At 41.0% G+C, this 25,739-nt stretch overlaps 2 protein-coding genes across 3 annotated transcripts; one reads left to right on the top strand and one right to left on the bottom strand.

Moving 5' to 3' along the window:
• Positions 1-229: 229 nt before the first annotated feature.
• On the bottom strand, positions 230-3,390 carry LOC308293907 (uncharacterized protein). Its single transcript, XM_080736564.1, has 4 exons — positions 3,278-3,390; positions 1,897-1,983; positions 839-1,424; positions 230-375 (listed from the first exon to the last, which is right to left on the bottom strand). The coding sequence occupies exons 1-4, from the start codon at positions 3,321-3,323 to the stop codon at positions 336-338; spliced, it is 759 nt and encodes a 252-aa protein (XP_080592690.1). The 5' UTR covers positions 3,324-3,390; the 3' UTR covers positions 230-335.
• Positions 3,391-5,529: 2,139 nt separating this feature from the next.
• Positions 5,530-25,426, top strand: LOC308293724 (casein kinase I-like). 2 transcript variants are annotated; one of them, XM_080736342.1, is made up of 13 exons: positions 5,530-5,652; positions 8,063-8,499; positions 10,252-10,292; positions 11,896-11,965; positions 12,357-12,508; positions 14,960-15,194; positions 15,981-16,066; positions 16,519-16,603; positions 16,881-17,029; positions 17,840-17,938; positions 21,142-21,230; positions 21,416-21,439; positions 21,595-25,426. In XM_080736342.1, exons 2-13 carry the CDS (start codon positions 8,226-8,228, stop codon positions 21,647-21,649), a joined length of 1,359 nt encoding a protein of 452 aa, XP_080592468.1. In that variant the 5' UTR covers positions 5,530-5,652; positions 8,063-8,225; the 3' UTR covers positions 21,650-25,426. The 2 variants fall into 2 exon arrangements, with proteins under 2 accessions (XP_080592468.1, XP_080592467.1); XM_080736341.1 differs by having other exon boundaries at positions 21,413-21,439.
• Positions 25,427-25,739: the final 313 nt, after the last annotated feature.

The following is a 25,739-nucleotide window of genomic DNA, read 5'->3' as shown; positions in this document are numbered from 1 at the left end:
GCCTCTGGGCTTTAGTATGGACAGTATGATCAGTGAAATTATTACATTTTTACTTAAGTCACTGGCACGTCTGCATGTTTCACATCCAGTAGCCAGCCATGAGTGTAGTAGTAGTAGGCATTGAGATTTAAAACTTTTAATCTGTTCTTCTATCCTGTCCACTCGACCCCAAAAACAACACCACAGTACCAAGACATAAAACTTTTATTGAACTGCTATACAAAATGAATAGAGCGGTAATTTATATACAGATGTACAGTAAAGAACAAGAAAACACATTTAGAATGGTCAACAACTGGCTTCAACATTAAAAGCAGAAAAACCGACAGACACATTCACTCATCGTCTTCATCTTCATCGATCAGAGGTCTGGACCTGAAAGAAAGGAAACATGAAGAAAATGTTTTATTGTGTGTGATGATCATTTTCCTCTGCAGTACCATTCTAAATGGGGCTTTGGTCTAAGATTTAGTCAGATTCAAGATGGCTTGGTTGATAACTGCTGTTATTAGGAGCTGTCAAGCGCTACCAGTTTGGGTTTCAAATCAGAACCTGACTAAGTTGTCACAATAACCTTCTGAGCCTTCTCCTTCCCCGACTCACTCCAACAGATATTTTTCAATATCTATAGACATAATGTCATGATCGTGCATCGTGGTGCATCTCTACTATTTTTTAAAACAAGATAGGGATGTCAGATTGGGTAAAAACCCATAATCGCAGATATACCGATGTAAAACGAAGAAAAAAGTCCAATTAAGTCAGATCTGTCTTGCTCTAATTTGGCCAAATCCATGTCTCATGTGCATCACTTTAAACTTAAGTAAAGCCTACACACCTCTTCTTTGAGACACTGCTCTCCTCTTCCTCCTGCATGGTCTCATCATCCTCCTGCTCGATGGGCTGGTTTTTCTTCTTCTTCGAGGCTACCTTCTTTGAGACGCTGCTGCCTCCTGCTTCTTCCTCCTCATCCTCCTGCATGATCTCATCATCCTCCTGGTTTTTCTTCTTCTTTGAAGCTGCCTTTTTTGAGACGCTGCTGCTGCTGCCTCCTGCTTCCTCATCATCATCCTCCACGATGGCCTGGTTTTTCTTCCCTTTCTTCTTCTTTGAGACACCGCTGCCTCCGGCCTCCTCCTCTACGATGGGCTGGTTCTTCTTCTTCTCCTTCTTTTTCTTTGATGCGCCACTGCCTCCGGCTTCCTCGTCATCCGATGCGATAGGCTGTTGTTTCTTCTTCTTAGAGGTTGCTTTCTTTGAGACACTGCTGCTGCCTCCTGCCTCCTCATCACCCTCCTCCATGGGCTGGTTTTCCTTCTCTGGCTTCGGTTCAGATCCACCGAAGAAAGCCCCGATCCCCTTCTGCCAAGTGGGCGTGGGGCGTGGACAAAAAGGGTTACCACCGGCATACTTGTTGTTTTTACCTGTAAAACAAAATGTAAAAAAAAAAAGAAACTTGTCACCAACAATATTTCTGAACTGCATTGTATTCCACTTTTCAGTGGGAATAACCAGGGTAATTTTGAATCATAGTCTGTAGTTCTTTACATATTTTAAGTATTTCAAACTCCATGATCCATCACTGTAAACTCTTCCAGCGTTATCCCTCAGTGATGATTCAGGCTATTAATTGGCCTTGATTTAACACTACATGGAAATGTAATTCCTTTAGATGTCACTGGAAGAGACCGATAAATAGTATCCAAACAAGTTTTTAAGATGTTTCCCGTCAGCGATGGACTAAGAAATCTATAACACTTATTTAACACTGATGATTTGGTTACTTGGTTTTTATTTTCTTGTATACATATTTGGTCTGTGAAGTGCATTTTATCCAGCAAGTAGCACTTGCTGTATATGTTGACAAATGTTATGGAAAATAAATGTCAGACTCACCAGGGGTTCCACACTCGCTGCTCCTGCTGGCTGCGTTTGCTGAACTGGATGCCCCAAAAGATTTACGGGGGGCTTGTGCAGCCACAGCTGGAATTGAAAAACACAAAAAATGAATGTGAGATCGCTATGCCTTGCATATTTCTCATAGTAAAAAGTATTTCCACATTCCAAGTTGAGAACATTGGCAGCCACATTATGCAAGCGGATGGGTTCACTTTTAATTTTACTGGTTGATTCAGATGAATCCAACTAACTACACTACATTAAAGAGAAAAATACAAGGACCACCAGTTTGACATACTTTAGGCTACGGATGCCCATTTAATGGCATTTCTTTCTATCTCTGAGACCCCAATTTATAATGTAAAATCAATGTTAATTTAACTCAGAGTGGAGTTGAACCAAATGGACCAGTTTGGTTCCATTTGTACACCCATAAGGATCCATTTGGTTCCTAACTATCATTTAGCTGGGGACCCCCTGGAACTCCCTCAAGAACACCTGGGGGTCCCCAGACCCCACTTTGAGAACTTTGGTTCTCAAAGCGGGGTCTGGGGACCTATAGAGAGATAAGAGTCTCCTCAAAATATTGGCTTAGGAATGTGACAAAAACAAAAAAATTACCATATATCCAAGTCTCCACGGGGTGAGTAATCGATACAAAAAGTCATTTTGGGGGCGAACTACCCCTTTAACATCTGTCAATCAGCAGACATGACTGATGAGTACATCTCATGTCTGTCGCATTAACTCGCATAAGGTCAGCATACACTTAACTACACATCCTTTATAGAACATAATGTCAATGATGTGTCATTTTTCGTTGCGCCCATGTAAGATAAAGTCACCCAATGTTGACACCGTGATCGATGTTTGTCAAATAAAACAAGGGCTGCTACTTGTGTTGTGGCGCCCAAAACTGGCGCGCAGTTTACCATGATGAATAAAGCCAACACTTAACGTTATATGCAGCCTGATAGAAACCAAACCACACCGTTTATCAAGTAATGGTAGCCGTGCAGACATTACCGTGGTTTTTAGTTGCAAACATAAAAAACACATTACACTGCAGCTGCTGCTGAATGACATGACGGCTACAGCAAACTGTTGGTGGCGGGAGCAACTAACCATGTTTGACTATAAACTACAAACCGGATTACAGCATAAAAGACAATTTACAGAAGGTGTAAAAAATGTTATGATGAATGCTATGCGTTCTATAATGTCCAGGTTCTAACTGACCGATGGTTTTTGTTCAATCGTAACAATCCATTTCCCGACATAAAGCACTTCGCCTTTCTGCACCAGGAACAATAACCACATCATCAACATGCATGTCGTCGCGTTCGCAACAAATAATTGACATTTGTTCAGATGTTACCTTTTCTGTACGTCGCAGGGACGCTGTCTGCTTTAGTTCTGACCATTTTTGATCAAAGTTGAGTTTGCTTTTCTACGAACAGAGACTTTTCCGAGCTGCTCGCGCCGCAGACAGAAGAACAGAAGTGAATGAAAAGATAAGATTGTTCTCTGCACTCCCGCGCCTCGGTTTAAAGGAGGAGGAGCATGCAAGGTACGTCATATCCTTCAGTGGTGGAAAGTACTCACAGAATCTTTTTAAATAGCAGCTTGTGAGAGCTTGTAGTGTTGATCGGCAATTTTAAAATATTTTATTTTATACTTATACATTTACAAATACCTAAAAATGTCACAGTACAGTACAGTACTTGAGTAAATGTACTTAATAGTACTTAGTTTACACCCTCACTGATATCCTTCGGCCAACACCCTCAAGGTACAATACCGCCACCTGATGGATGGGGTCCCTGGATGATCAGTGTCACACTGTGGAGAGTTGCCAGGCCCTGTTGGAATAGAGCAGTGGTTTTCAACCTTGTTTTATTTTTATTTTTTTTCATACCTAGCTAGGTTCATTATTATTATTAGATTTTGTCCACAATTCCATGCTGTATTGATGATACCACATTAAGGAGATAACAGGCAAACGTTTATCAAAATAACTGATTTTCTACATTCTCTACTTGTCTAGACTTCTTGTAAATTAAGTAATGCAGATGTTTAATAATAATGTAACTCTTGAGAGTGTAAAATGAAACCAAATGGACCTGTAACTCTCAAGAGATCTAAGGGTTCATTTTGCTTACCAACTTTCCATCATTTAGCCATGGGTGGAAAGACTCTGAACCTGACAAAATACAGTGGACCAAACACCAGCAGATGACATATGGCACCCCAAAAACATTACTGACTGTGGAAACGTCACAATACTAGACTTTAAGCATGAATTCTCTGCACCTCTCCACTTTCCACTCTGGGACTTTGATTTCCAAATAAAATGCCCCCCAAAAAACATCTGAAAAAGGCAGTCATTTATGTAAAAAGAGTCCCAACTAAGTAAGTGCATTTTATGAATGAACATAATTATTTGGTTGACATTTCTTTATTATAAATCCTTCCCAGTTTTTATTTTATTGTATTATTCCTGTTGATACCATCTGTTCCTGTGTATTGTGTCCATAACTCCTGTCCTAACACTATGGACCAGATCTCCCTTCCATATAAAGACAGTAGTTACCCTGTATAGGCTGTGCAGTGTGCATATGGTTTGTAGACTGTATAGTGTAGTGGATTGTATGAACAATGTATAGCCTAGTGTTTGTTGTGGTGTTTGTGTGTCCTGTTTGTGTGTTTGTGTGCTTTGTTTTTAAATTACCCTGACTAATGACTAACGAATTGTGTAAGAATTTCAATGCACTATGCCATGTAAATGGTAACAAAGGTCTTCTTTATCGTTATTTTTCATTGTGAAACTATGCTTATTTGCATGAACTTGTAGACCTATCAATATTTTTTAATGTTATGACTTGTAGTGATAGCTAGTCAACTTAGTCCTTCATATTCTCAGTGAAGAATGGAAGGTAGATGATGCTCTGAATGGAAATCCCCAACTCTTTTAATATTCCTCCTCCTGTAGCCTATATTATTAATGATCAAAACTTCTGTACCCCTGGCCCAAGAAAAAAAAAAGTGTGTGTGTGTGTGTGTGTGTGTGTGTGTGTGTGTGTGTGTGTGTGTGTGTGTGTGTGTGTGTGTGTGTGTGTGTGTGTGTTTGCGCGCGCGCGCGCGCGGGCGACTGTCTGTGCAGACAGAGACAGAGAGATAGAGATAGAGAGAGAGAGAGAGAGAGAGAGAGAGAGAGAGAGAGAGTGAGAGAGAGACACTGGGAGACAAAGACAAAGAGGAAAAAGTGTGTGTGTGTGTGTGTGTGTGTGTGTGTGTGTGTGTGTGTGTGTGTGTGTGTGTGTGTGTGTGTGTGTGTGTGTGTGTGTGTGTGTGCGCGCGTGCGTGCGTGCGTGAGAGCGAGAGAGACAGACAGACAGACAGACAGACAAACAGACAGACAGAGACACACACACACACACACACACAGAGAGAGAGAGAGAGAGAGAGAGAGAGAGAGAGAGAGAGAGAGAGAGAGAGAGAGAGAGAGAGAGAGACGTATGACATGACGTGGGAACCACCTGATGTTCCCAGCCGTCCAATCCTTGTTTGTTTGGCCCGGGTCTGTGCAGCATCACCAGGCTCCTCTCCTCGGTCTACAGTTCTTCTACCGAGGTTATTATCTTCAAAACGGCGACAAAATAACGTTTGACATAAATCTATTAATAACTCATTCATTAATAGTAACTGGCGCGGCTTTACGTTCTGAAACTGTCCAAACGCAGGGAAAAGAAGGTAAGCTACAACTATCCGTTCTATTAGACAGTATTTAACACAGCTTGACTGTGGTTCAGATGGTATAATTACACGAAGGTTAATGATTGCATCTTTGCGTGTCAATTGATGTGCAATTATTAATAGGAGTCTAATGGTGGTGGGCGTGGTCACAAACCCAGTAAACACTGGCCATATTATACACCCCGGAAGTTGCTAATAATAAATACATTTCATACATAAAGTACAATTCATACAATATTGGAAATATAAAACGATGTAAAAAAAATAATCGTTTTGAAATGTGTCCATCAGATTATATAAAGCTATGTGTTAGCTATGTTGAATTAATGCTAGCTATTAGCTTGTTGTTCAGCTAACCTATTTGTCTCTGTATGTAATTCAAGACATAGCTTATAACCTTAAACAATAGCCTATAACATGTTATAATTTGTCTTGCTGCCATGGGACACACCATCATTTTAGACAGTGTGGGGAACCCGTTTCATTTTTGTCATTCTCATTCAGACAAAACAAAATTATACATTTCCATTCTAATGGAAATCAGCCATGTTGTCTCCTGATTTGTTGTTACGATTCCCCTCATTGGTGCTTGTCATCATATGTAGCTCATATAACCTAGCAGGCAGCTGCAGTCATATCTACAGTACATCAATGATTATCTCATCTGTCCAGCTACAATATGTGATGACAGCATCGTGACTAGATACCATTTTCTGTAAAACAGAAATGTATGAAGTGACATGCAGAACTCACCTGCTGTGAGATAGAATACAGTAGAATAGAATTGGACCTCTAGAAATGTAGATATTGTGCCTTATTAGGACCTTTGGTGCTGCTGGACTTGCTATCCAGGACCTAGTAGGCTACTGCTGGTTTGCTATCCTACCAGGACCTCTGGTATTGCTGGTTTTATATCCTACCAGGACCTAGTACTGCTGGTTTTATATCCTACCAGGACCTCTAGTACTGCTGGTTTTATATCCCTACCAGGACCTCTAGTACTGCTGGTTTTATATCCTACCAGGACCTCTAGTACTGCTGGTTTTCTAAAATGTCTATCCTACTAGGACCTATTGCTGGTTTTCCATCTTACCTGATACTTTATTCTAACTCAGCCCTGATTAATTAAACATCTGTTATAACAAGAATACCAACTACCAAGTGAGTGTAATCAACTAGTAGGCAAAACAAAAGAAGAAAAAACATAAACAGGAGATCTCAAGTAACAGAGTTGGTCACCACGTATCGTTCATAAGACATTTTACACACACACACACACACACACACACACACACACACACACACACACACACACACACACACACACACACACACACACACAGTGAGCAGTGTTATGGTGGATGATGTAGTTCCACTGGTTGCCTGTTGGAGGAAGTGGGTGGCTGGCAGGAGGACCACGAGAGACATTTATATAACAGTACAGGACCTATATACAGACACTAACATGTGGATGGAGAAACACAGAGAGGTGGAGAGGAACAGAGGATGATAAGAGCAGGAGAGATGGGAGGAGGAGGAGGGAGAGATATGGGAGTGTAGAGTGAAAGTGAAATTGTAGAAGAGAGAGCGTTTGAAAGGAGAGACTAAAGGCAGGATTGTAGTAGAGTAGAGCTGCATTATTAATGGTGTATAATGTAGCCTATCGTGTGTAATGCATCGTGATTTGGGATTCTGCAGTGAATACTTGAAAGAATATTGACGTTCTGGAAATAATTAAACATTCTGTTTAGTCTGATGGCTTGCATATTAGAAACAATTAAACAAAAAAAGGCTTGTAAATTAATATGTTTGGTCGTGATTGTTCATCAAATCATCTAGGCCAGTAATAATGATGGACAGTTATTTGTTTTGTACTTTATAGTGTCCAGGTGTTTCATGGTTGGGGCTTAATTGATAATCCTGATCACTTTCAAGAGAACACTGGTATATAGGGTGATCATGGTTATCAATGAATTATTAGTCTAGTTAAGACAAGTCACCTTAATTTGCATAGCATTTAAAAACAACAGAAGTTGACCCAAAGTGCTTTCAAGTAATCAAGTAATTCTAGTAATAATCTGCCATCCCTTAACATTCATCCTCAGTGAGAATGTGGAGTACATAGTATCAAACAAACATACTGCATGCAGGTCAAACTGGTGACTAATCAATGTCGTATTGATCAGAGTCATACTGATCAATATCATACTGTCTACACAGTACACAAAGCTGCTGTATTATGTGCTCCTGCTCCTATAATAGCCTACATTCTGGTACAAATATACCTGCTTAGCTCATACGCATCTTTCTTTCTTTCTTTGAGCTGAGTTTTTTTTAGCAATTCAAATCAACACTTTGACTTTCTAACACAGCACGACTCACTTTGTCCTATTGTCACCATTTCTAGGTAACCCTCCATGTCCGACCAGTGCTCGCGTCACATGTGGAGAAGGCGGTGACCAGGGGGCGGGGCAAAGGCAAAGGCCCTGCCCAGGCCTTCAGCCCGGCCAGTCGCCACCCTTGGGAGACCTCCCTCCATTGTACCCCTGGCTCCTCCTCCACCCTGAGCCATGGAGCTGGCTGGGAAGGAGAAAGAGGGTGAGGGTGGAGGGGGGAAGGTCAAAGTGGACGGCGGGGATCCAGGAGGGCGGAGTAAAGTAGAAGCGGGCGGAGCTGGAGGCGGGCGAGGCAGAGTGGAGGGGGGCGCGTCTGGAGGAGTAGGGGGGCGGAGCCGAGCGTCCCAGGGCCGCGGAGGACAGCGGTCGTCCGGTGTGCTCATGGTCGGACCAAACTTTCGCGTGGGAAAGAAAATCGGCTGTGGGAACTTCGGAGAGCTGAGACTTGGTAAGACGCAAATACAAAAACGCAACTTCCATTGCAGCCTCTTCATTTATACAAAAGATTTCTTGGTTACATGGTGCTACAAAGAATAACAGTTTAGTTAAACATTTCTTTTCGATGAACTCTAGCGTCCCTTTACAGTAATGATAATATACAACATGAAACATTATATTTACTGAACCAAGACAACTCAATAGTTGGAGTTGGATCGGACAATCTGGGGGTGGTTGCATGTGGAGGATGAGGAGGAATCATCACTCGAGTCGTCATCATCGGCATACCACAAAAGTGCATTGTACAGGCCTTGTTGCCAACCCTTTTTTAAATGTATTTACCCTCAACAAAACTGCATGTTAGACTTGAGAGACACAGCAGCCAAATAACAGCCTGACATCAGTTGCCGTACAGATACATAGATGGTAAAATGCTAATAATGGCTAATGCATTGGTTGTGGCATGTGAATACATTTTTCTTCCACATTTTTATTCATTGATATCATAATATTCACCGGCTATACTGTATATTCATATGGGGTGCAACAATCAATTGAACAAATTATATTCTTATTTATCTTAGTTTGGTTCTTGGCTTTTACTCTACACCTGAATTTCCCTCTGGGATCAATAAAGGTTAATCTAATACTAGTAAGACGCCTCAGGGCGACCTGCGACCTCGCCCTTTACTGGCCAGTGATGTATATCGGACCAGTTACCCATACATGGAGATCCCTGTTTGAACCAGCTGCACAGATATAGGCTGCCTTCCTCCATATACTGTAAGGGCATTCCCATATGAAGTCCTGTTAGATATGGGCTTAATATTGATGACATCAGGGATCTCCATATATGGGCATAAAAGGGATTCTGTTAGAGTGGTTCCCAGGACATCACAACATACAATTTCTTAATATGCCATACATGGAGATCCCTATCTGAACCAGCCACACAGATATGGGCCATGTCTTGGCCATCTGGCCAGTGATATATATTGATGACATCAGGGATCTTCATATATGGGCATAAAAAGGATTCTGGGGAATACCCATATATGGACTTCTATATAGGTGATGTCACAGTGATGTGTCAAGGGAACCAACCCATAGACTGTAAAAATATGTACACACACGTCTCCTTGCGGACAAGCTGTGACATTTCTCATGGTAAACTGCCTTCGGTCTCAATTATTTGAAGATGTAACACTAAAAGTCACTTTTGTATCAAAATGCTGCAGTCTTGTTGCAAGTAACTATGAAAAGCTCCACCGGCTGGCTGGCTGTCCGTCCGTCCGTCCGTCCGTCTGTCCATCCATCCATCCGTCGTCATGTCCGTTACGCCACGTTACACTTTTGCCCCTACTCTTATCTCTGCCTCCGTTGCCCCTATACATGCCAAACTTTGCACACACTGGCAAATCCCAACCTACGCCCCTGATTTCTCACATGGCCCTCTTCTTGCGCCACCATCAGCCCGATTTTTGCAAAACACATTTTTGGACACTGCTCCTACAGATTTTGGCCTAAAATCACGCAAAGCGGTACACAGTATCTCTAAAGTCATGTCATCAACATGGATCTGTCCCATTTCCCATATTCCCTCCCGATCGGCTACGATTGCCTTCTAACGTGACCGTCGCTTATCTCCCGATTAGGGAGTCTTACTGGTACTAGGATAAGTGGGTGTGTGGGTGTCTACGTCTGTCTGTATGTCTGTGTCATGACATGCTATGAAGACTGTTGTTTTGTGTTTGGTTTGCAGGTAAAAATCTCTACACCAATGAATACGTAGCTATCAAACTGGTGAGTATGTCTGCTTGGAGACACTGGGAGGTTGTGTGTGTTTGGTATGGAGGCATGGTTCAGTGGTTATCAACCGGACACAGATGAGTAAGATGACAGTAAAGTGACAATTTAAGGACACTAAAGTGACAATTTAAGGACTGCATCAAATTTAATCGACAAACTATACAATGAAAATGTATCAAACATTGGCCAACTTGTCACAAAAATTATGAAAGTAGCCAATCTTCAAGCTCACAAAGCGTCTCAGTGTGAGGCGTTGTGACTGTGAGTTTGAGAACCTCTGCGCTAGATCAGTGGTTCTCAAACTGTCTTTACTGGTAGTGAGTACCCCCGTCACCAGCACAAAATAATCTTCACTGACACCAAAACACGGCTGATCTGAACAGGTCAATTCCAACCACTGGTTGTAAAGTTGCAATGAGTTATGTTGCGAATCTTTGATATGGACTGGGCTTTCTTTCTTTTTTGTTCAGCTTTAATATTCAAAACTCACTTAGGCCAGGTCAAATAATGATGCAGCGAGCTAGAGGGCAACTTGTATTTTATTAGAGAGAGGGTGGCTGACGTATTGCCAATTGGTTTGTATTGGTTTGTAAAATACTTTTCAAATATATATGTTGCTTTCCAGAAGTAACTGAGATGATACTGAGACCGAGATAAATTGTTCATAACCAACATTAGACCCTTAGGAGTACCCCAGAGTACCCCCATTTGGAAACACTGCTAGATAGTGCCAACATCAGAGAAACAGATTGTCCGTGCTTACAGTGACTCTCATGAAACGTCTTGATTATATCCCTGCCTTGAGCAAGGCACCAAAACTCCTTTTCGGCTAACTCATGTGCAATAAATTATTTAATCCCATGTATGCCAAAATTCCATATCTGCTAGTCTCCCGATATAGACATGTTGTCTCCCACAATTTTCAAATGCTTCTACCTACCTATTACCCACATCCATTTTGTTTGTGCAGTCACGTAAATCAGTGATTCTCATTTGGGGGGTTTCCAGGGCGTCCCCAGTCAAAATGATTGCTAGTTAGTAACTAAAAGGACTCCTACACTACAGGTTTGTAAGTCTGAAAGTATACAAACGGAACCAAATGGACCCTTTGGCTCCTTTTATACACTTTCAGAATTATGGGTATCCGTGGCCTAATGCATACCAAGCTGGAAGTCCTTGATATTAAAAGGTTTGAGAACCACTTGTGTAAATAACTCCTACTGCAAACCAAATTTGTCTGAACCTAGCTAGCTGCAGAAAAAACATTCAAAAGACATTTTTGTAAATACTCTGTCATGACTGTTTGAATACCCTTCCGGTCTGAACAGCAGATGACAGCTCCCTCTTCTCAACTTTGACTGGATGGAGTCACAGACTATCTATGCAACTTTTGAAGATTTGGGGAAGAGATAGGTTGGCCTTAGAGACTACTATCTGCTGACTCATGAAGGTCAGAAATGTCAAGTGAGTGTGCCAAGAAGATTTAAGAGAAAGGGTGTTAGGAGAAGATGAGGTAGAGGGAGGAAGAAGAGGGGGAGAAGTATAGAAGCCAGGTCGTATTAAAGAGACATTGACACATTTCTCTGATATTCTACAGGAGTCGATGAAGTCTAGAGCTCCACAACTCCACCTAGAGTACCGCTTCTATAAGTCACTGGGAAGTACAGGTAAACACACACACTCGCGTGCGCACGAACGCACACGCACACACACACACACACATGCGCGCGCGCACACTCACACACACACATACACACACTATACTGGTTTGGACAAACATGTTCACTCTGTGTCTCTGTCCCTGTCATTGAAATCCAAATCTAATGACTTTATTGGCATTAATGGTGAACAACCATTGTTGCCAAAGCAAGGTGAAAAAGTAGTAATAAATAATAAGATACAACTATGGTATAGAATGTGATGATATGTTAATTCCACTTGGTACTATGTTCCTCTGTCTGAGCTCATGGCAGATGAGCCCTCTATGATCATAGGTATTGATGTGGTGTTGCTGGTTTTAATTATCTCTCTCTCTCTCTCTCTCTGTGTCTCTCCCAGCTGAAGGTCTTCCCCAGGTGTATTATTTTGGTCCATGTGGTCGGTCCAATGCGTTAGTTCTGGAGTTGTTGGGTCCCAGTCTGGAGCAGCTGTTTGACCTGTGTGACAGAACCTTCACCTTAAAGACTGTCCTGATGCTCGCTATTCAGCTGGTATGTCTGTCTGTCTGTCTGTCTGTCTGTCTGTCTGTCTGTCTGTCTGTCTGTCTGTCTGTCTGTCAGTCACTACTTGTCTTTCAAGACACATGTTTTGGCTCTCACCATTTTTCAAATGCTTAACAGTCTGTACTTCGGAAGCTCTGAAAATGAGTACAAAAACTAAGTGGATAAATGGTAAATGGTGCACTTATAGCAGCATTATCCAAAGCACTACAATGTGCACTATATTTACCTTTTCACACACACATTCACACATCGAAGGTGGAGAAAACCATGCAATGTGCCCTGCATGGTGTTCTAGGTTTTTTTCGGAGGCCCAGGGGTACGATAATCATTCCCTGCACGACATGCGTGTGGTCGTGGAGACAGGCTACAGACCTGCCAACCCGTACGCATTTTGCGTACTAAGCACGCATTTTAAGGCTCTGTACGCAGGTACGATATTTCCCCTCATTGCTACGCAACTTCGGGGGATGGGCGCGGCGTGGTATAACAGCACATTCTGCAGCAGCAAACGAGGCGAAGATTTTTGCAACCTGCCGTGTAGTTCCTCCCAGGCACCACTTGAATGGTGTGTGAATGTGGCGCATGGCGCTGGGGAGCACTAGAACAGAAGATATGCTCGTTTTTTTCGGCAGAAGAAGAATTGAACCGGATGCCATGAGTTTGTTTTGGTTTGGTTTTCAGCGCGGTGCAGCATGTACACTTACGCTACTCATCATAGAGTTATAATAAGAAGCTACTCATCTCATAGCTATCGCCGCCCGGTTTGTACAACGGCGATATTAATACGATTAATTTATAAAGAAGATAAACGGAGAATAACCCTAACCCTAACCCTAACCCTAACCCTAACCCTACTGTTGCACGTGAGCGAAGTCGGGAAATGTCAAAACTTGTGACCAGGTACAATGAACTGTAGCATACATTGACCATGATTAGGCTTTAGAGTAAAGATCCAAAAGAATGAAAATAAAATACTGGGCTCCCTGTTCCACTATCTCTAAATGAGTATGAATGAAGGAATTAGGGGGACTATGTGTATTGTCAAAAACATTAAAGGTGAACAAGTTATTTATCACCTGTGAATATATGAAGACATTAATGGTTTGTTAACAATGAGTAGCCTGTATCCTCTATGAATGAATATACAGACTAGACGGTATTTGATCTATACACAATGTAGGCCTATTTTAATGAATGCAATAGAAACCTACATGAGTTGAATACTTTCAACTTCATGCAAATCATGCACAGAAAGGTGGTTTTATTTAGGCTGCTCAATTAACAATGTTTAACAAAGACACAGGTAAATATTTAAAGGTAAATAGCCTACCTGACAATTAAAGCTATTTTGCTATTTGAATAACATGATTATGTTGATGTATGTTCATTCATTAAGTCACTGGTGAGACTGTTTTGCTAGTCTATTGTTAACTAACTCTGAGCAAGTGCAGTTAATATATTTTATTAAGGATTTGTCAACAATATTGCCAAAGCAACATTACTGTATTGCCTGGTAATACTAGCCTACTTTTTCTCCAGACCAAATGGCATTTTTATTTAAAAGGTTGATCTTGCCTCCTCCTATTAGTGTAAGTCAAGACATGCAATGTGCTACATTTCTGGTGTGAAATTTTGTTAACATAACTGTAAAGGTCCCACCCAAAAAGGCGCGTGGAACCCCCCAAAATATACACTGTTTGGTGCGGGAAAACCACAAAATTTGCACCGCGGGCGCTGCAAATCTTTTTTTTAGTACTCAAAAAAATTTGCCAGGGTTGGCAGGTCTGAGGCTAGCACGTTTTCAATGGATGAGATGGTTAGAAGAGGGCTACACTTTTTTTCTTTTCTTTTTAAACATTCTGCACGTCATACTACGTATATAGCATAACACGGTACCGTAGAACATATCACTCGCCAACCTACTCAGCGGGTGCAATCAGGGATTCAGTGTATTGCTTTTATGGACACTTAAAACAATGCATTTCAGTGATCTCCCAACTAAGTAGCAAACTAACAATGTGGAATACCATAAATTATTATTATTTTAAATGCTGGTGCGGATGCCTGCAGTTTTATAAATAGGATAATATAATTAATGGGGGTGGAAGGATGATTTACTGTATGTATACATGGATTTGGGTGAGGTCAGAGCCCATCTGCGCATCTATATTTTGTAGAGATTTTAAGATTGTGGAAGAGAGAGTCTGTCTTGAGAGACTACTTGGTCACCATCTATCTGTGTGTCAGTGTCTGTCACTGAGTCACTTTCTGTGATTCTTCTATCTGTCTTTAATGAGTTTAATCCCAGATGTTTCACTGACAGCATAAGATCATTCTTACCTCTTCCCTGCTTCCATCAAGTTAATGACCTGTCTATCTGTCTGTCTGTGTCCTAACTTTATCTGTTTGTCCCTCTCCCCTGTCTACCTGTCTGTCCAGTTGTCCAGGATAGAGTACGTCCATTCCAAGAACCTGGTCTATCGCGACGTCAAACCGGAGAACTTCCTGATCGGTCGGCAAGGCAACAAACAGGAGCACATCATCCACATCATAGACTTCGGTTTAGCCAAAGAATACATCGACCCAGAGACCAAGAAACACATTCCCTACCGAGAACACAAGAGCCTGACCGGCACAGCAAGATACATGTCCATCAACACACACCTGGGGAAAGGTAGGATAGTCCTACTGACCGTCGTCTCCAGAATTGATCTACAACAGTGGTTTTCAAACTTTTTTTAAAGTTACACCAGTGGGAAATCTCAAGGCACATCCTTGCGATGTGTTATGAGCTTTTAGATCTTCTGTTTTTGCTTCTTTAGAAATATTTGAGAAATATAATGATTAAAATAATGAGCTTAGGTCGGTTGCAGTCTGGGTATATGCATGGCCTATTAACAGTCCTATCATCAATGACAATGAAGATAGATAGACTGTCAACAGACCTTCAGCAGTGAGTATCTGTATGATTGTACAATCTATAAACAGTCCGAATGAATACAGTCTCAACACTTATCCTGAGACAGAGAGAAACAATGATGGAGATACACACAGTTGGAAGCTGAGAGGGAGACGTGTTGTAGGGGTGCTAGACAGTAGGAAAGCTAAGAGGGAGACAATGTAGGAGAGCCAGACAGTAGGGAAGCTAAGAGGGAGACAATGTTGGAGACACAGACAGGAAAGCTGAGAGTGGGACAATGAGAGGTCTGCACTCCTCCCAATCTATTTGTTTCTCCATAGAGAAACAAATAGATTTGCTTTAAACAGCTTTACTCTAGTCTACAGTTTTCTCCTCTCCTACTTAGCCATTCTGCTGCCTTTGGTGTTTGGGATGTGAAGGATAGACACTAGGGGGCATCAGAGTTCTAAAAAGTACAATATTTCAGTAACATCAGTCTCAGTTGTTTCTGGACAAAGAACATACAGTAAATGATCAGTCTCTGTGTTTCTGTCGTTACAGAACAGAGTCGCCGTGATGACCTAGAAGCCCTGGGTCACATGTTCCTGTACTTCCTGAGAGGAAGTCTTCCCTGGCAGGGCCTGAAGGTATGAAACCCTACTACAGCCAGTATTGACATGTGTCATACTGTTGTATGTTGTTTGACATTTCAGCAAGCTCCAGACACCATGAGTAATGTAAAGTAATAATCATTTATACCATTATGGGGATGTTTGTAGACTATAACAATGTGTTTAATTGTTTCAAACCTTTTACTTATTGGTCCAGAGCCAAAGAACATTTGATAAGCATGTTGTTGTTCACATGCTGTATATTTGTATAGTACGCACAATGGGTAAATACATTCTGATGACTACAATCGGTAAAGTGTCCCTCTTGTCTTAACCACTTTCAACCTAGTGTCCATCTCATGATAGGTGAAACCTTTAAAAACTAGCAGACCTACAAACTCACAGTAGTGCAGTCCAATGTGTTGTGAGCTTGTAGATGCCCCCCACCAGAAATCTAACTTTTAGATTTTTGCATCCTGTCTCTGCAGGCTGACACCCTGAAGGAACGCTACCAGAAGATTGGAGACACCAAACGCAACACTCCCATAGAGGTGCTCTGTGAAAACCACCCAGGTACTTGCACTGTCTGTGTCTGATAATACATTGGAATAGAACTCAGAATCAACCTTATTTAATCTCACATCACTGGTTTACAGCTTTAAAGAATTGTGTGAAATTATTTTTTGTGCAAGCGCCATGTCGTTTTCAGGAAAGGGGGAGGGCAGAGACAGTAATCGTCTAGTGCGTTGTTCACTGTGAATTGACCGGTTAAATGACTTAATGACTTGGGGAGAAAACAAATAAAAATACTGGAGAGGTGCTTTATGTGTTTGCTGTGTGTTTCCTGTAGCTGAGATGGCGACATACCTTCATTATGTAAGACGGTTGGACTTCTTTGAGAAGCCAGACTACGAATACCTGCGTCGACTGTTCTCAGATCTGCTGGAGAGAAATGGCCTCAGCAACGACCACGAATTTGACTGGGTTGGCAAGAACATTGTGAGTAACCAGTGGAGGACTGTGGGTGGGTGTACTGGGTAGCTCCCAATGGCAATTGGCCACAACCATATAGTCAGTGGTTGTGGTTTCACTGGGAAGCTCCCAGATGTGCATGGATCAAAATCTTAACAGGCTGTAGCTGTAAAAGATTATCTGTGCTCAGTAGGCCTGTCACAATTATTACAAATTGCCTAATCCAATCTGCCTAACTTAAGATAATCGCAATAATATTTTGCATAATCGTCATGAATCATGATCGTTTCCATGTTGAAAAATGTTTATATATTTTCAAACATTTACAAAAATAGTGTAAATAGCTGATCTACAAGTTTAAGATTGCCTTGGGTGCTCGCCAGCGGATCTAGCGGTCCAGGCGCGTACCACATAGGCTCTGATGCCTGACAGCGCGTCGTGGGTTTGAGTCCCGATCCCCTTTGCTGCATGTCACTCCGCATCTCACACCCTGTTTCCTGTCTACTTACTGTACTATCAATAAAGGCAAAAGCCTCCAAAATATTGTAGATCGCCCATTTCCAATATTCATATAAATGATTAAAGTTATTAAATTATGTAAGTTATTTCTCATATAATAATATGCAAGTGTGCACCTTTTTATTTACAAAGCCCAAAAACAAAAAAGAAATGTAACGCAATTAAATCGTTAATCGCAATTATTTGAGCGACAATTAATCGTCAAGTAAAATTTCATAATCGTAACAGCTCTATTGCTCAGTCAAATTTAATAACTAAAAACATCAGAGCCATTTCACCAATACAGCGCAATTGTCCTCTCTGTGTGTTTCTGTCCAGCCAACTCCCGTAGTGTCTGTCCATGTTGACTCTGGGACGTCAGCTGTGACCAAGTCCAGTCACAACCGAGACCGGCCCAGAAGAAACCTACACAACCAGGTACCAGCAGAGCTTCTCAGTCTCAAGGCCCTGGCTAAAGTGATTCTGGACTGCATCCAGAGTCTGGGAAGGCTCCTTTTATCTTGTCATTTTATTACATAAATTATCAGGCACGTGCACACATAGACACCAAAGGGGGCTTGAGCCCCTGCCCTTTTATCTGTCAGTAAAAAGTGCCCTCTCCAGACCATGAATGCAGTTCTTACTATGTTGAAAGAAATGCAAAAGCCCTCTTTCCATACCATACCTGAAGGTGGCATTCAAGAGAATAGCTTTGTCCAAACTCTCCTGAACTTGAACAGCATCTTATACTGAAAGAATTGCCCTCTCTGTGTAGAATTCCATGCCGTATACGCCACATCTCCAGTATTGGCTTGATTATACTTGGTTCAGTGTGGTATCAAGCACAGAAAATAGCCGACCTCCAAGCTCACAACGTGTCGCGTTGCAACACATTGTGAGCTTGGAGGTCTGCTATTTTCAATGTTTTCAGATGACAAAGTATCAATTAAGTCAAACCACCAGTTTGTGTTGCTGGTATTTCCCTGCTAATTAATTGGCATGCAAGGGGTGTTGTTGTTCATTCAAATATGAGAACCAATCAAAATGTGTGTTCAGTAATTGATATATTATATTAAAGAATGACTGGAGCCTACCCAGACCTGGTGGTACAGCTTGCTGACGCTGTACCACACAGTCAGCATTAGCCAGACTATCTGACTCCAACTGTATGGAGAAGATTAATCTTCAGCTTACCATTGCTCACCATTTGCCATGTATCATCTCTTACAAAGTCAAACATCACAAATATGTCTATATCCTACAGAGACTCAGTTTTAACCGTGTGTCTTAAGACTGAATTTTACTTGAAAAGTGCAGATCCCCAAGCTTACAGCGTTGCGGAAGTTACGTGTTATGAGCTTGTGCATCTACTATTATGTATGTGACACCATCATATGATGGAGCATAAATTAGGCTTTATTGAGATGCAGCACTAATTGTCTTTCCTGTAAGAATGTAAGGCATTTCATATTTTAGTAGTGAAACTGTGAAAAAATATACTTCAATGTTTATGCCCTGTCCAATTAAAAGTACTTTGAGTATAGACGTAGATCATTTGAAATCGAAACTGTGATTTTGACCTATGACAATAGTTTGACTTTGTAAAGCAGCACATATTTACATACAGAATTATTTTTATTTTATATTTTTATTTGACCACAGTTCTGAACAGGGCTATGCTTCCTACTGCTTTTCTGTTTCTTTGTTTGTTTATCTGTTTTGACCTTTTAATCTTTTTATCTGCTTCCTGCTGCATGGCCTTTCACCCACCCCCTCTCACCTACACATGACTCCCTCCACCTGCTTACCAACCAACCAATCAGGTCGCATCACATCGCAAAGGCGGGACATGTGAATTCCCGCCCCATCAACAGACAGACTCCTCCCACTTGAGTTCCCAGCAGCCAATCACTATGGGCTCGGTTCAGGTACAGCCTACCATTTGTGGGTTGACCCACAACAACGGCGTGTGTGCGATTCCAAGCAATTTTTGGGAGGAGTGCTCATTTTGGTTTACACAACTTCCTAAATACAGTCAAGGTAGCTCTTAAGAAGGTAAAGACACAGGGGCGTGTTTTGGCTCCATGGCCATCCACCATGACACTCTCGGTGGCAAAACTACCACCGGAAGTTCGTTGAATAACATTGGAGCCAACGAGCGCCGGCTGGGGCAGCTCATGAACAAAAAATAATTCTGAACGATAGAGACCTTTATAAAATACTCGGCTCAGGAATATAAAAGAAGACATGTCACACATTGTTTTCTGCTGTGTTGCTTTTCGGTGAGTACACTGTATAACATTATATAGAGGCATCTAAAGAGCACAATTTACGTTTCTGAACTAGGTAGTATCGCGAGATTCTCCACCATTCCCTGTCTGGAATCCAAATCTCGCGATATCTCCAAGACAGAAACAGCTGCCGCCGCTGTTTAGCTGACTCAATAACATTATGTACCTTGCACATCGAAAAGCAAGTGATTGTAAAAATACCTGTGATATGTCTTCTTTTATATTCCTGGAGCGATTATACAACAAAGGTCTCGTTCAGAATTATTTTTTGTTCCTGAGCTGTCCCAGCCGGCGCTAATAGACGCCAATGTTATTCACCGAACTTCTGGTGCCAGTTCCGCTACCCAAAGGATAGGCGTGGACACCAACACGTCACTGGGTGACGTTGGTGACTTCTCCTCTTGCTCCTAGAATACAGTTTGTGCAAGTCTAACATTAAAATGCACCCAATCACTGCAGAGTTGCAAACAAGGTAGGCAGGTTGACAGTTAGGCCTTGAATCGTGAGGCGCGACTGAGTGCTCGCATGGTATGCTGTCCGAGGTGGGAAACTGTGGTGGACCAAATGGGTTCTAACTTGAACCGAAATGAGCGCTCCCTCCACAAGTCATCTGCTCCCTCCCTCTGCTCAATCACAGATTGGGGGCAGGGTTTTGTCTGTTTCCTTTCCTTTGCTTATGTTCTTATGAACGAAGACATGTTAGTGCTGAAAGCACTAATGATATGACGATATGATGCATATCATCTGTGTTAAAAATAAATTATGATTAGCTCATACTACATTTGTGTCAACTTACCCTTTTCACCCTTTTTCAAACAGCCAAACATTTATAAAAGGTTAAATTAATTCAGAACTTGGTGTATAAATGGTGCATTAAACATAAAGACAGAAATCTACTTATGCACTAACCAGGTTCTATTTCTGTTATTCTGACTTTACTCGGATTAAGATGATCTGATTATTCTGTTTGTGTGGTGGTTGGTACAGTCAGACCGTTTTCACAATCAGGTTAGATGAGATTATTAGTGTCATTGTTTTAGTGAGCTCTACCGGTCCCTGCCTGATTGGGGTCTCCTTTGAAAAAAGAAGAATTTCATATTTTTAATCTCTGTGAGGCCAAATGGTGAAATAAGATAAAATAAGGCTTTATGCATGATTTATGATTGAATTATCACATGTATTATGATAAGGATAGTGATATAAACTAAAGAATAAATAAAGTCACACAGTAAGTAGAGGTTGTTCTTAGTTGTGCAAATGTTGACATATTGGAGTTCCAACTCCTACAGTATAAATACCAAGTGATATAAATGATGTTTTTTTGAACGTTTGTGACCTTGTTTCTCTCAGGTTGTCAGCTCCACTAACGACCCCCTGGTGACCCCGTCCAACGCACCAATCACAACGCAGCCTGAGGTGGAGGTGATGGATGAGGCCAAGTAAGTGCCTGTCTGGCTGGCTGTCTCTGTGTCTCTGTCTGGCTATCTGTTGACATTTCTATGGCAACATGGAGGAATAGTTTTAATGCAATATATCTAAACAGTCTAACCTAATCTCTCTGTCTCTCCATCTCTCTCTCTCTCTCTCTCTCTCTCTCTCTCTCTCTCTCTCTCTCGCTCAGTAGTTGTGTGAAGCTGCTGGACCTGTGGTGAGTGTCTCTGCCTGTCTGTCTGTCACAGTGCGTTCAAAGATAGAAGGGACACACTGCATGTTTCATGTCTCTTTTCATTTAAGTCTCTCTCTTGTCTCTGTTCATACCCCTCTCCCCTCCCCTGACCACTGTTGGCCTGATTCTGTTTGCAGGTGCTGCTGTTTCTTTAAGAGAAAGCGTAAGAAGAACAGCCCCAGGCAGAAATGAGCTGGCAGGATAGATGAATGGATGTCTTAATAGATGGATAGATACATGACTAGAAGAAAGACTTGCTGTTGTGGATTTGTTCCAAGGAGCTCAGCTCTGAGATCACAAGACCGCTTCAGCTGATTGGCCACCTCTTATTTTGAAGAGAATTTTCATATTGTGAAGGTGAAGAACTCTTATTGTGGAGGGAAAGGCGTTTCGCAAAGGAGATGTTTAATGTAGTGGAGGAGGCTCTTATTATGGAAAGGTGTTTACCCGTATTATGGAAGAATAGAGAACTCTTATTGTGGAGGAACAGGGGTGGAAAAAACTGCTGTCTCCTCTGCTGAATGTGTCAAACTCACTTCCTGATGTTTTGTCATTGTACACTCTTTACAACAAAGCCATTTAAATACTATTTATATTCTTGACTCTTCTCTCTCCCTCTTTCCCCCCTATTTCTATATTTATATTGGTCTCTCCCACTCTTTCTCTCTACATGTATTTCTCTTCTCTTCACATCTCTCTTATCTACCCTCTCTATTTCTGTCTCTCCCTCTCCTCTCACTTGCTATAGACTGTGCATAACTATAGTTCCCTTTTCCTTAAGGTGGCATATAAGGGTCAGTTTTCCATATCTTCCTAAACCTAACCTTGCAGAAATAATGCCTAAAATCATCAAGCAAGTGCACTCATAAACATCAAAGGGGGCTTGAGCCCCTGCCCTTTTATAAAAAAGTGCCCTCTCCAGACCATGAATGCAGTTTTTACTATGGTGAAAGAAATGCAAATGCCCTCTTTCCATGCCTTACCTGAAGGCAGCATTCAAGAGAATTGCCTTGTACCAACTCTCCTGAACTTGAATGCAGCATCTTATGCTGAAAGAATTGCCCTTACTCTGTGCAGAAATCCATGCAGTTACTCCACATCTCCAGTATACACTTGATTATGCTTAGTTCAGGGTGGTATCAAGCACCGAAAATAGCCGACCTCCAAGCTCACAACGTTGTAAGCTTGGAGGTCGTCTATTTTCGATATTTTCACCAAAAGGCCCTTTTAGAAATTTCAGCCCCTGCCTCTCTAACATTCTCTGCACGTCCCTGGGTGGCATAAGGGTCAGTTTCCCATATCTTCATTTGATTAGCAACCCTAAGCTCACAGAAATAATGTCTAAAATCATGTAACACCTGGGAAAGACATCCTCTCTTGGCAGCAGAGCAGATTGCAGGACACCTTCATATGTGTTCCCGGTTCAAATCTGCTGCTGAGCCAATCAAATGAACCTACCCGGAACAGGAAATAGTTATGTCACCTTCTGGAAAAGGGAGCTAAGGTTGTGCACAGAGCACAGAGTCCATCTTTCTTTCTCTCTATTTACCCCCACTTTCTCTCGCTCTATGTCTACATCTAACCACACTATGTAGTGTGTCCATCAAACATGCTGATTAGAGCCTGACCGATGCCAGCGTTTTGGTAGGGCTGCCACGATTACAAGTTGACGATTAATTGTCACACAAATAATTGCGATTGACGATTTAATTGCGTTTTTGGCATTGAGCATTGGAACATACTTTATGAATACAATTGTAATTCCTGTTTCGTTTTTAAGCTTCATAATCACAAATTGCACAGGGAAGATAATGACAAATAACCTAAATATACAAAGATTTTTTTTAAATAACTGTATAAGATTTAAAAATTAAATTTGTGATGTTTTGTAAGCTTGTAGATCTGCTCTGATTTTGGGAAATGTTAGAAAATGTTTTAACATTTTTCAACATGGAAATGATTATGAAAAATAATTGCGATTATGAAAAATAATTGCATTTATGCGATTATGTAATAATTGTGACAGGCCTACGTTTTGGGTTCAATGCTGATTCTGATTTCGGAGAGTCCTAGTAGACCACCTATTACCAATGTTTTGACCGATATTTTGTTAACCACTTAAACCCTATATATATACACACTTAGTTGACCAGGGTCCCCCAGGGGTATGTACTTGGTCCCCTCCTTTATTCCCTCAACACCAGATCTCTTCACCAAACATAGCTGATCTACAGCTTGGCAAGCTGTCAGCTTGTAGATTTGCTATTTTTGCTGAAAATATCATGCCCAGAAAAGGGATGCTAGGTTTCATGTAGTTAAAAAAGGGTGAATGTTTAAGTCAATTCGATTTTTTTAATGTAATCTTTGAAAAAACATTTAATGGAGTTTCTATTTGAGAACATTTAACTTAATTGTATCTAACTACTCTATTCAAGATAGAGTAGTTAATAGCCGATCTACAAGCTCACAATGCGTCACGAATGCGTCACAAATGCCAAAACTAGGGACACCAGGTTGAAAATGGTTAAAAATAGGGTGCAAAAAAGAGAAGAAAAAAGTCGTGACACATTAGCTGTAAAAAGAAAATGAACTGAAGAACAAAAGTCAAATGATGGCCAGTATAAGGGTCGGTCGGGCTCTAATGTTAACAGTTGAGCTTGTATTTCAGTCTATAGCCGTTCTCATGTCCATGTCTGAATGTAGGTGGATCAACCAAAACAATCCTTCACACTACTGTGTGACAGGAACAAGTACAACATTATTTGCCTGTTTACTTCTGGAATAAAATTAAATAATGCACACAGAGACATCAGGTGGGACAATAACTCTACAGGAGGAATATGAGTCTGAATTGAGTTGAGTCAGTTTGTTCCAGTTTATGTCCATCACTATTCATGATCTGTGCTGTGTGTTGTTCAGTTAAAAGATCTGAAATGTGTTTTCACGTTTATAAACATGCTAATGTAACATGATTAATAATTTGCGGTACATCCTCAAAAGTAATAATAATAATGAATTAAACGCTTTCCCAGAGCTCAAGCACATTTGGAATAAAGAAACAACTGAAAGTACAAATAAAATGTCAGGTCAGGTTAAAAAATAAATAGAAATTAAAAGAACAAAAGTTGGCACAGTAAAATAAAAGAAACATTAAAAAAGAGAGAAAACTATACAGGTAAAGAATTTAAAATGATATAACTCATTCTTTAGTTTGAAAGTCCCCATTATCGGCACAAAAATTTATCTCATTCAGATGGAGGACTAGTGTGTCATTGTGCTGGTATGTGGAGTTTGAGTCCAGGAAAAAAATTCCACCGAATGGTATTCTTTCTCTTTTCTCTTGGTTCTGTTCCATGAATACACACCACACCACAAGCAATGCAACACTGTAATTAATTATGTCCACGTGTAAATTATGTAAAGTTGAGCCTTTTTTCGTTCGTTTTTTATGTTGAAAATGTTATTGTCAACTCCTATCTGACTGTGGGAATCCAACCTGTGACTTAAATGTGTCCCATAACTTCAGAGAGAAGTCACATCTCACTACTGTATTATTGTAAATTATATTATTATTGTATTATTAACATTGTGTTGGACCACGAATGTCACTATTAAAGGAGCATTTCACCCATGATCCATATGAACTGTGTTTTGTCCCATCCTTAAGTGGAATTGATCCTAAGAGGTCGATTAACTATCAAGACAAGTGACTTAAGTCTAAGATGGTTTATAGCCTAGTATTGGTGATAATGTGTCAGATTGTGTAAAGATCTGCTGTGTTTTTGGTGAAATGTTCCTTTAAGTGTATTGAAAAGCTGTATCCTGGTAAAGTGCACTGGCTGGCTTAGTTTATCTGTCAACAATAATGTGGAGTTGTGTGTGTACAGATGGTTCAGAGCTGTTTGTCTCCTGTCAGACCTCCACACAGAGCCAATAACTTTATACTTCTGCAGCTAAAGGGAAATTCAACTTTGCACCCTTTGTATGTAAAATCAAATAAACAACTGACATTTATATTGGCTTTGTCTGTTTGTTGTGTAGAACATGTGGCGCTCAAGCTTTTCAGGATGTGGTGACCCCTAACATAATCATATTTGAAGTTGAATTGGGGACTCCCCACCTGACAAGCACTTGGAATGTAGGAGTTGATGTGTTAAATTGAGTTTGACTCACTACTCCACAAATTAATATTGTGAAAATGTTTGACAAGTTTTTATAGTATAGATTGTTGATTATTTTTGATGCAGTAATGATCTTTTTCTTTTCTCTTTTTTTAATTTTT

Source organism: Nannobrachium achirus (assembly GCF_963921795.1).
Source record: "Nannobrachium achirus genome assembly, chromosome: 11".
Classification (NCBI taxonomy): domain Eukaryota; kingdom Metazoa; phylum Chordata; class Actinopteri; order Myctophiformes; family Myctophidae; genus Nannobrachium; species Nannobrachium achirus.
The sequence above is the reverse complement of the archived record's forward strand: the minus strand, read 5'-3'. Positions and strand labels throughout refer to the sequence as shown.

Excerpts from the sequence above, each read along its gene's own strand:
- LOC308293724 (XM_080736341.1), top strand. The coding sequence starts at position 8,226 with ATGGAGCTGGCTGGGAAGGAGAAAGAGGGTGAGGGTGGAGGGGGGAAG. Across the intron at positions 12,509-14,959 it reads TGATGCTCGCTATTCAGCTG|TTGTCCAGGATAGAGTACGT; the intron begins GTATGTCTGTCT and ends CTGTCTGTCCAG. Across the intron at positions 16,604-16,880 it reads GCTCTGTGAAAACCACCCAG|CTGAGATGGCGACATACCTT; the intron begins GTACTTGCACTG and ends TGTTTCCTGTAG.
- LOC308293907 (XM_080736564.1), bottom strand. The coding sequence starts at position 3,323 with ATGGTCAGAACTAAAGCAGACAGCGTCCCTGCGACGTACAGAAAAG. Across the intron at positions 1,984-3,277 it reads CCCTGCGACGTACAGAAAAG|CTGTGGCTGCACAAGCCCCC; the intron begins GTAACATCTGAA and ends TTTCAATTCCAG. Across the intron at positions 376-838 it reads AGCAGTGTCTCAAAGAAGAG|GTCCAGACCTCTGATCGATG; the intron begins GTGTGTAGGCTT and ends CCTTTCTTTCAG.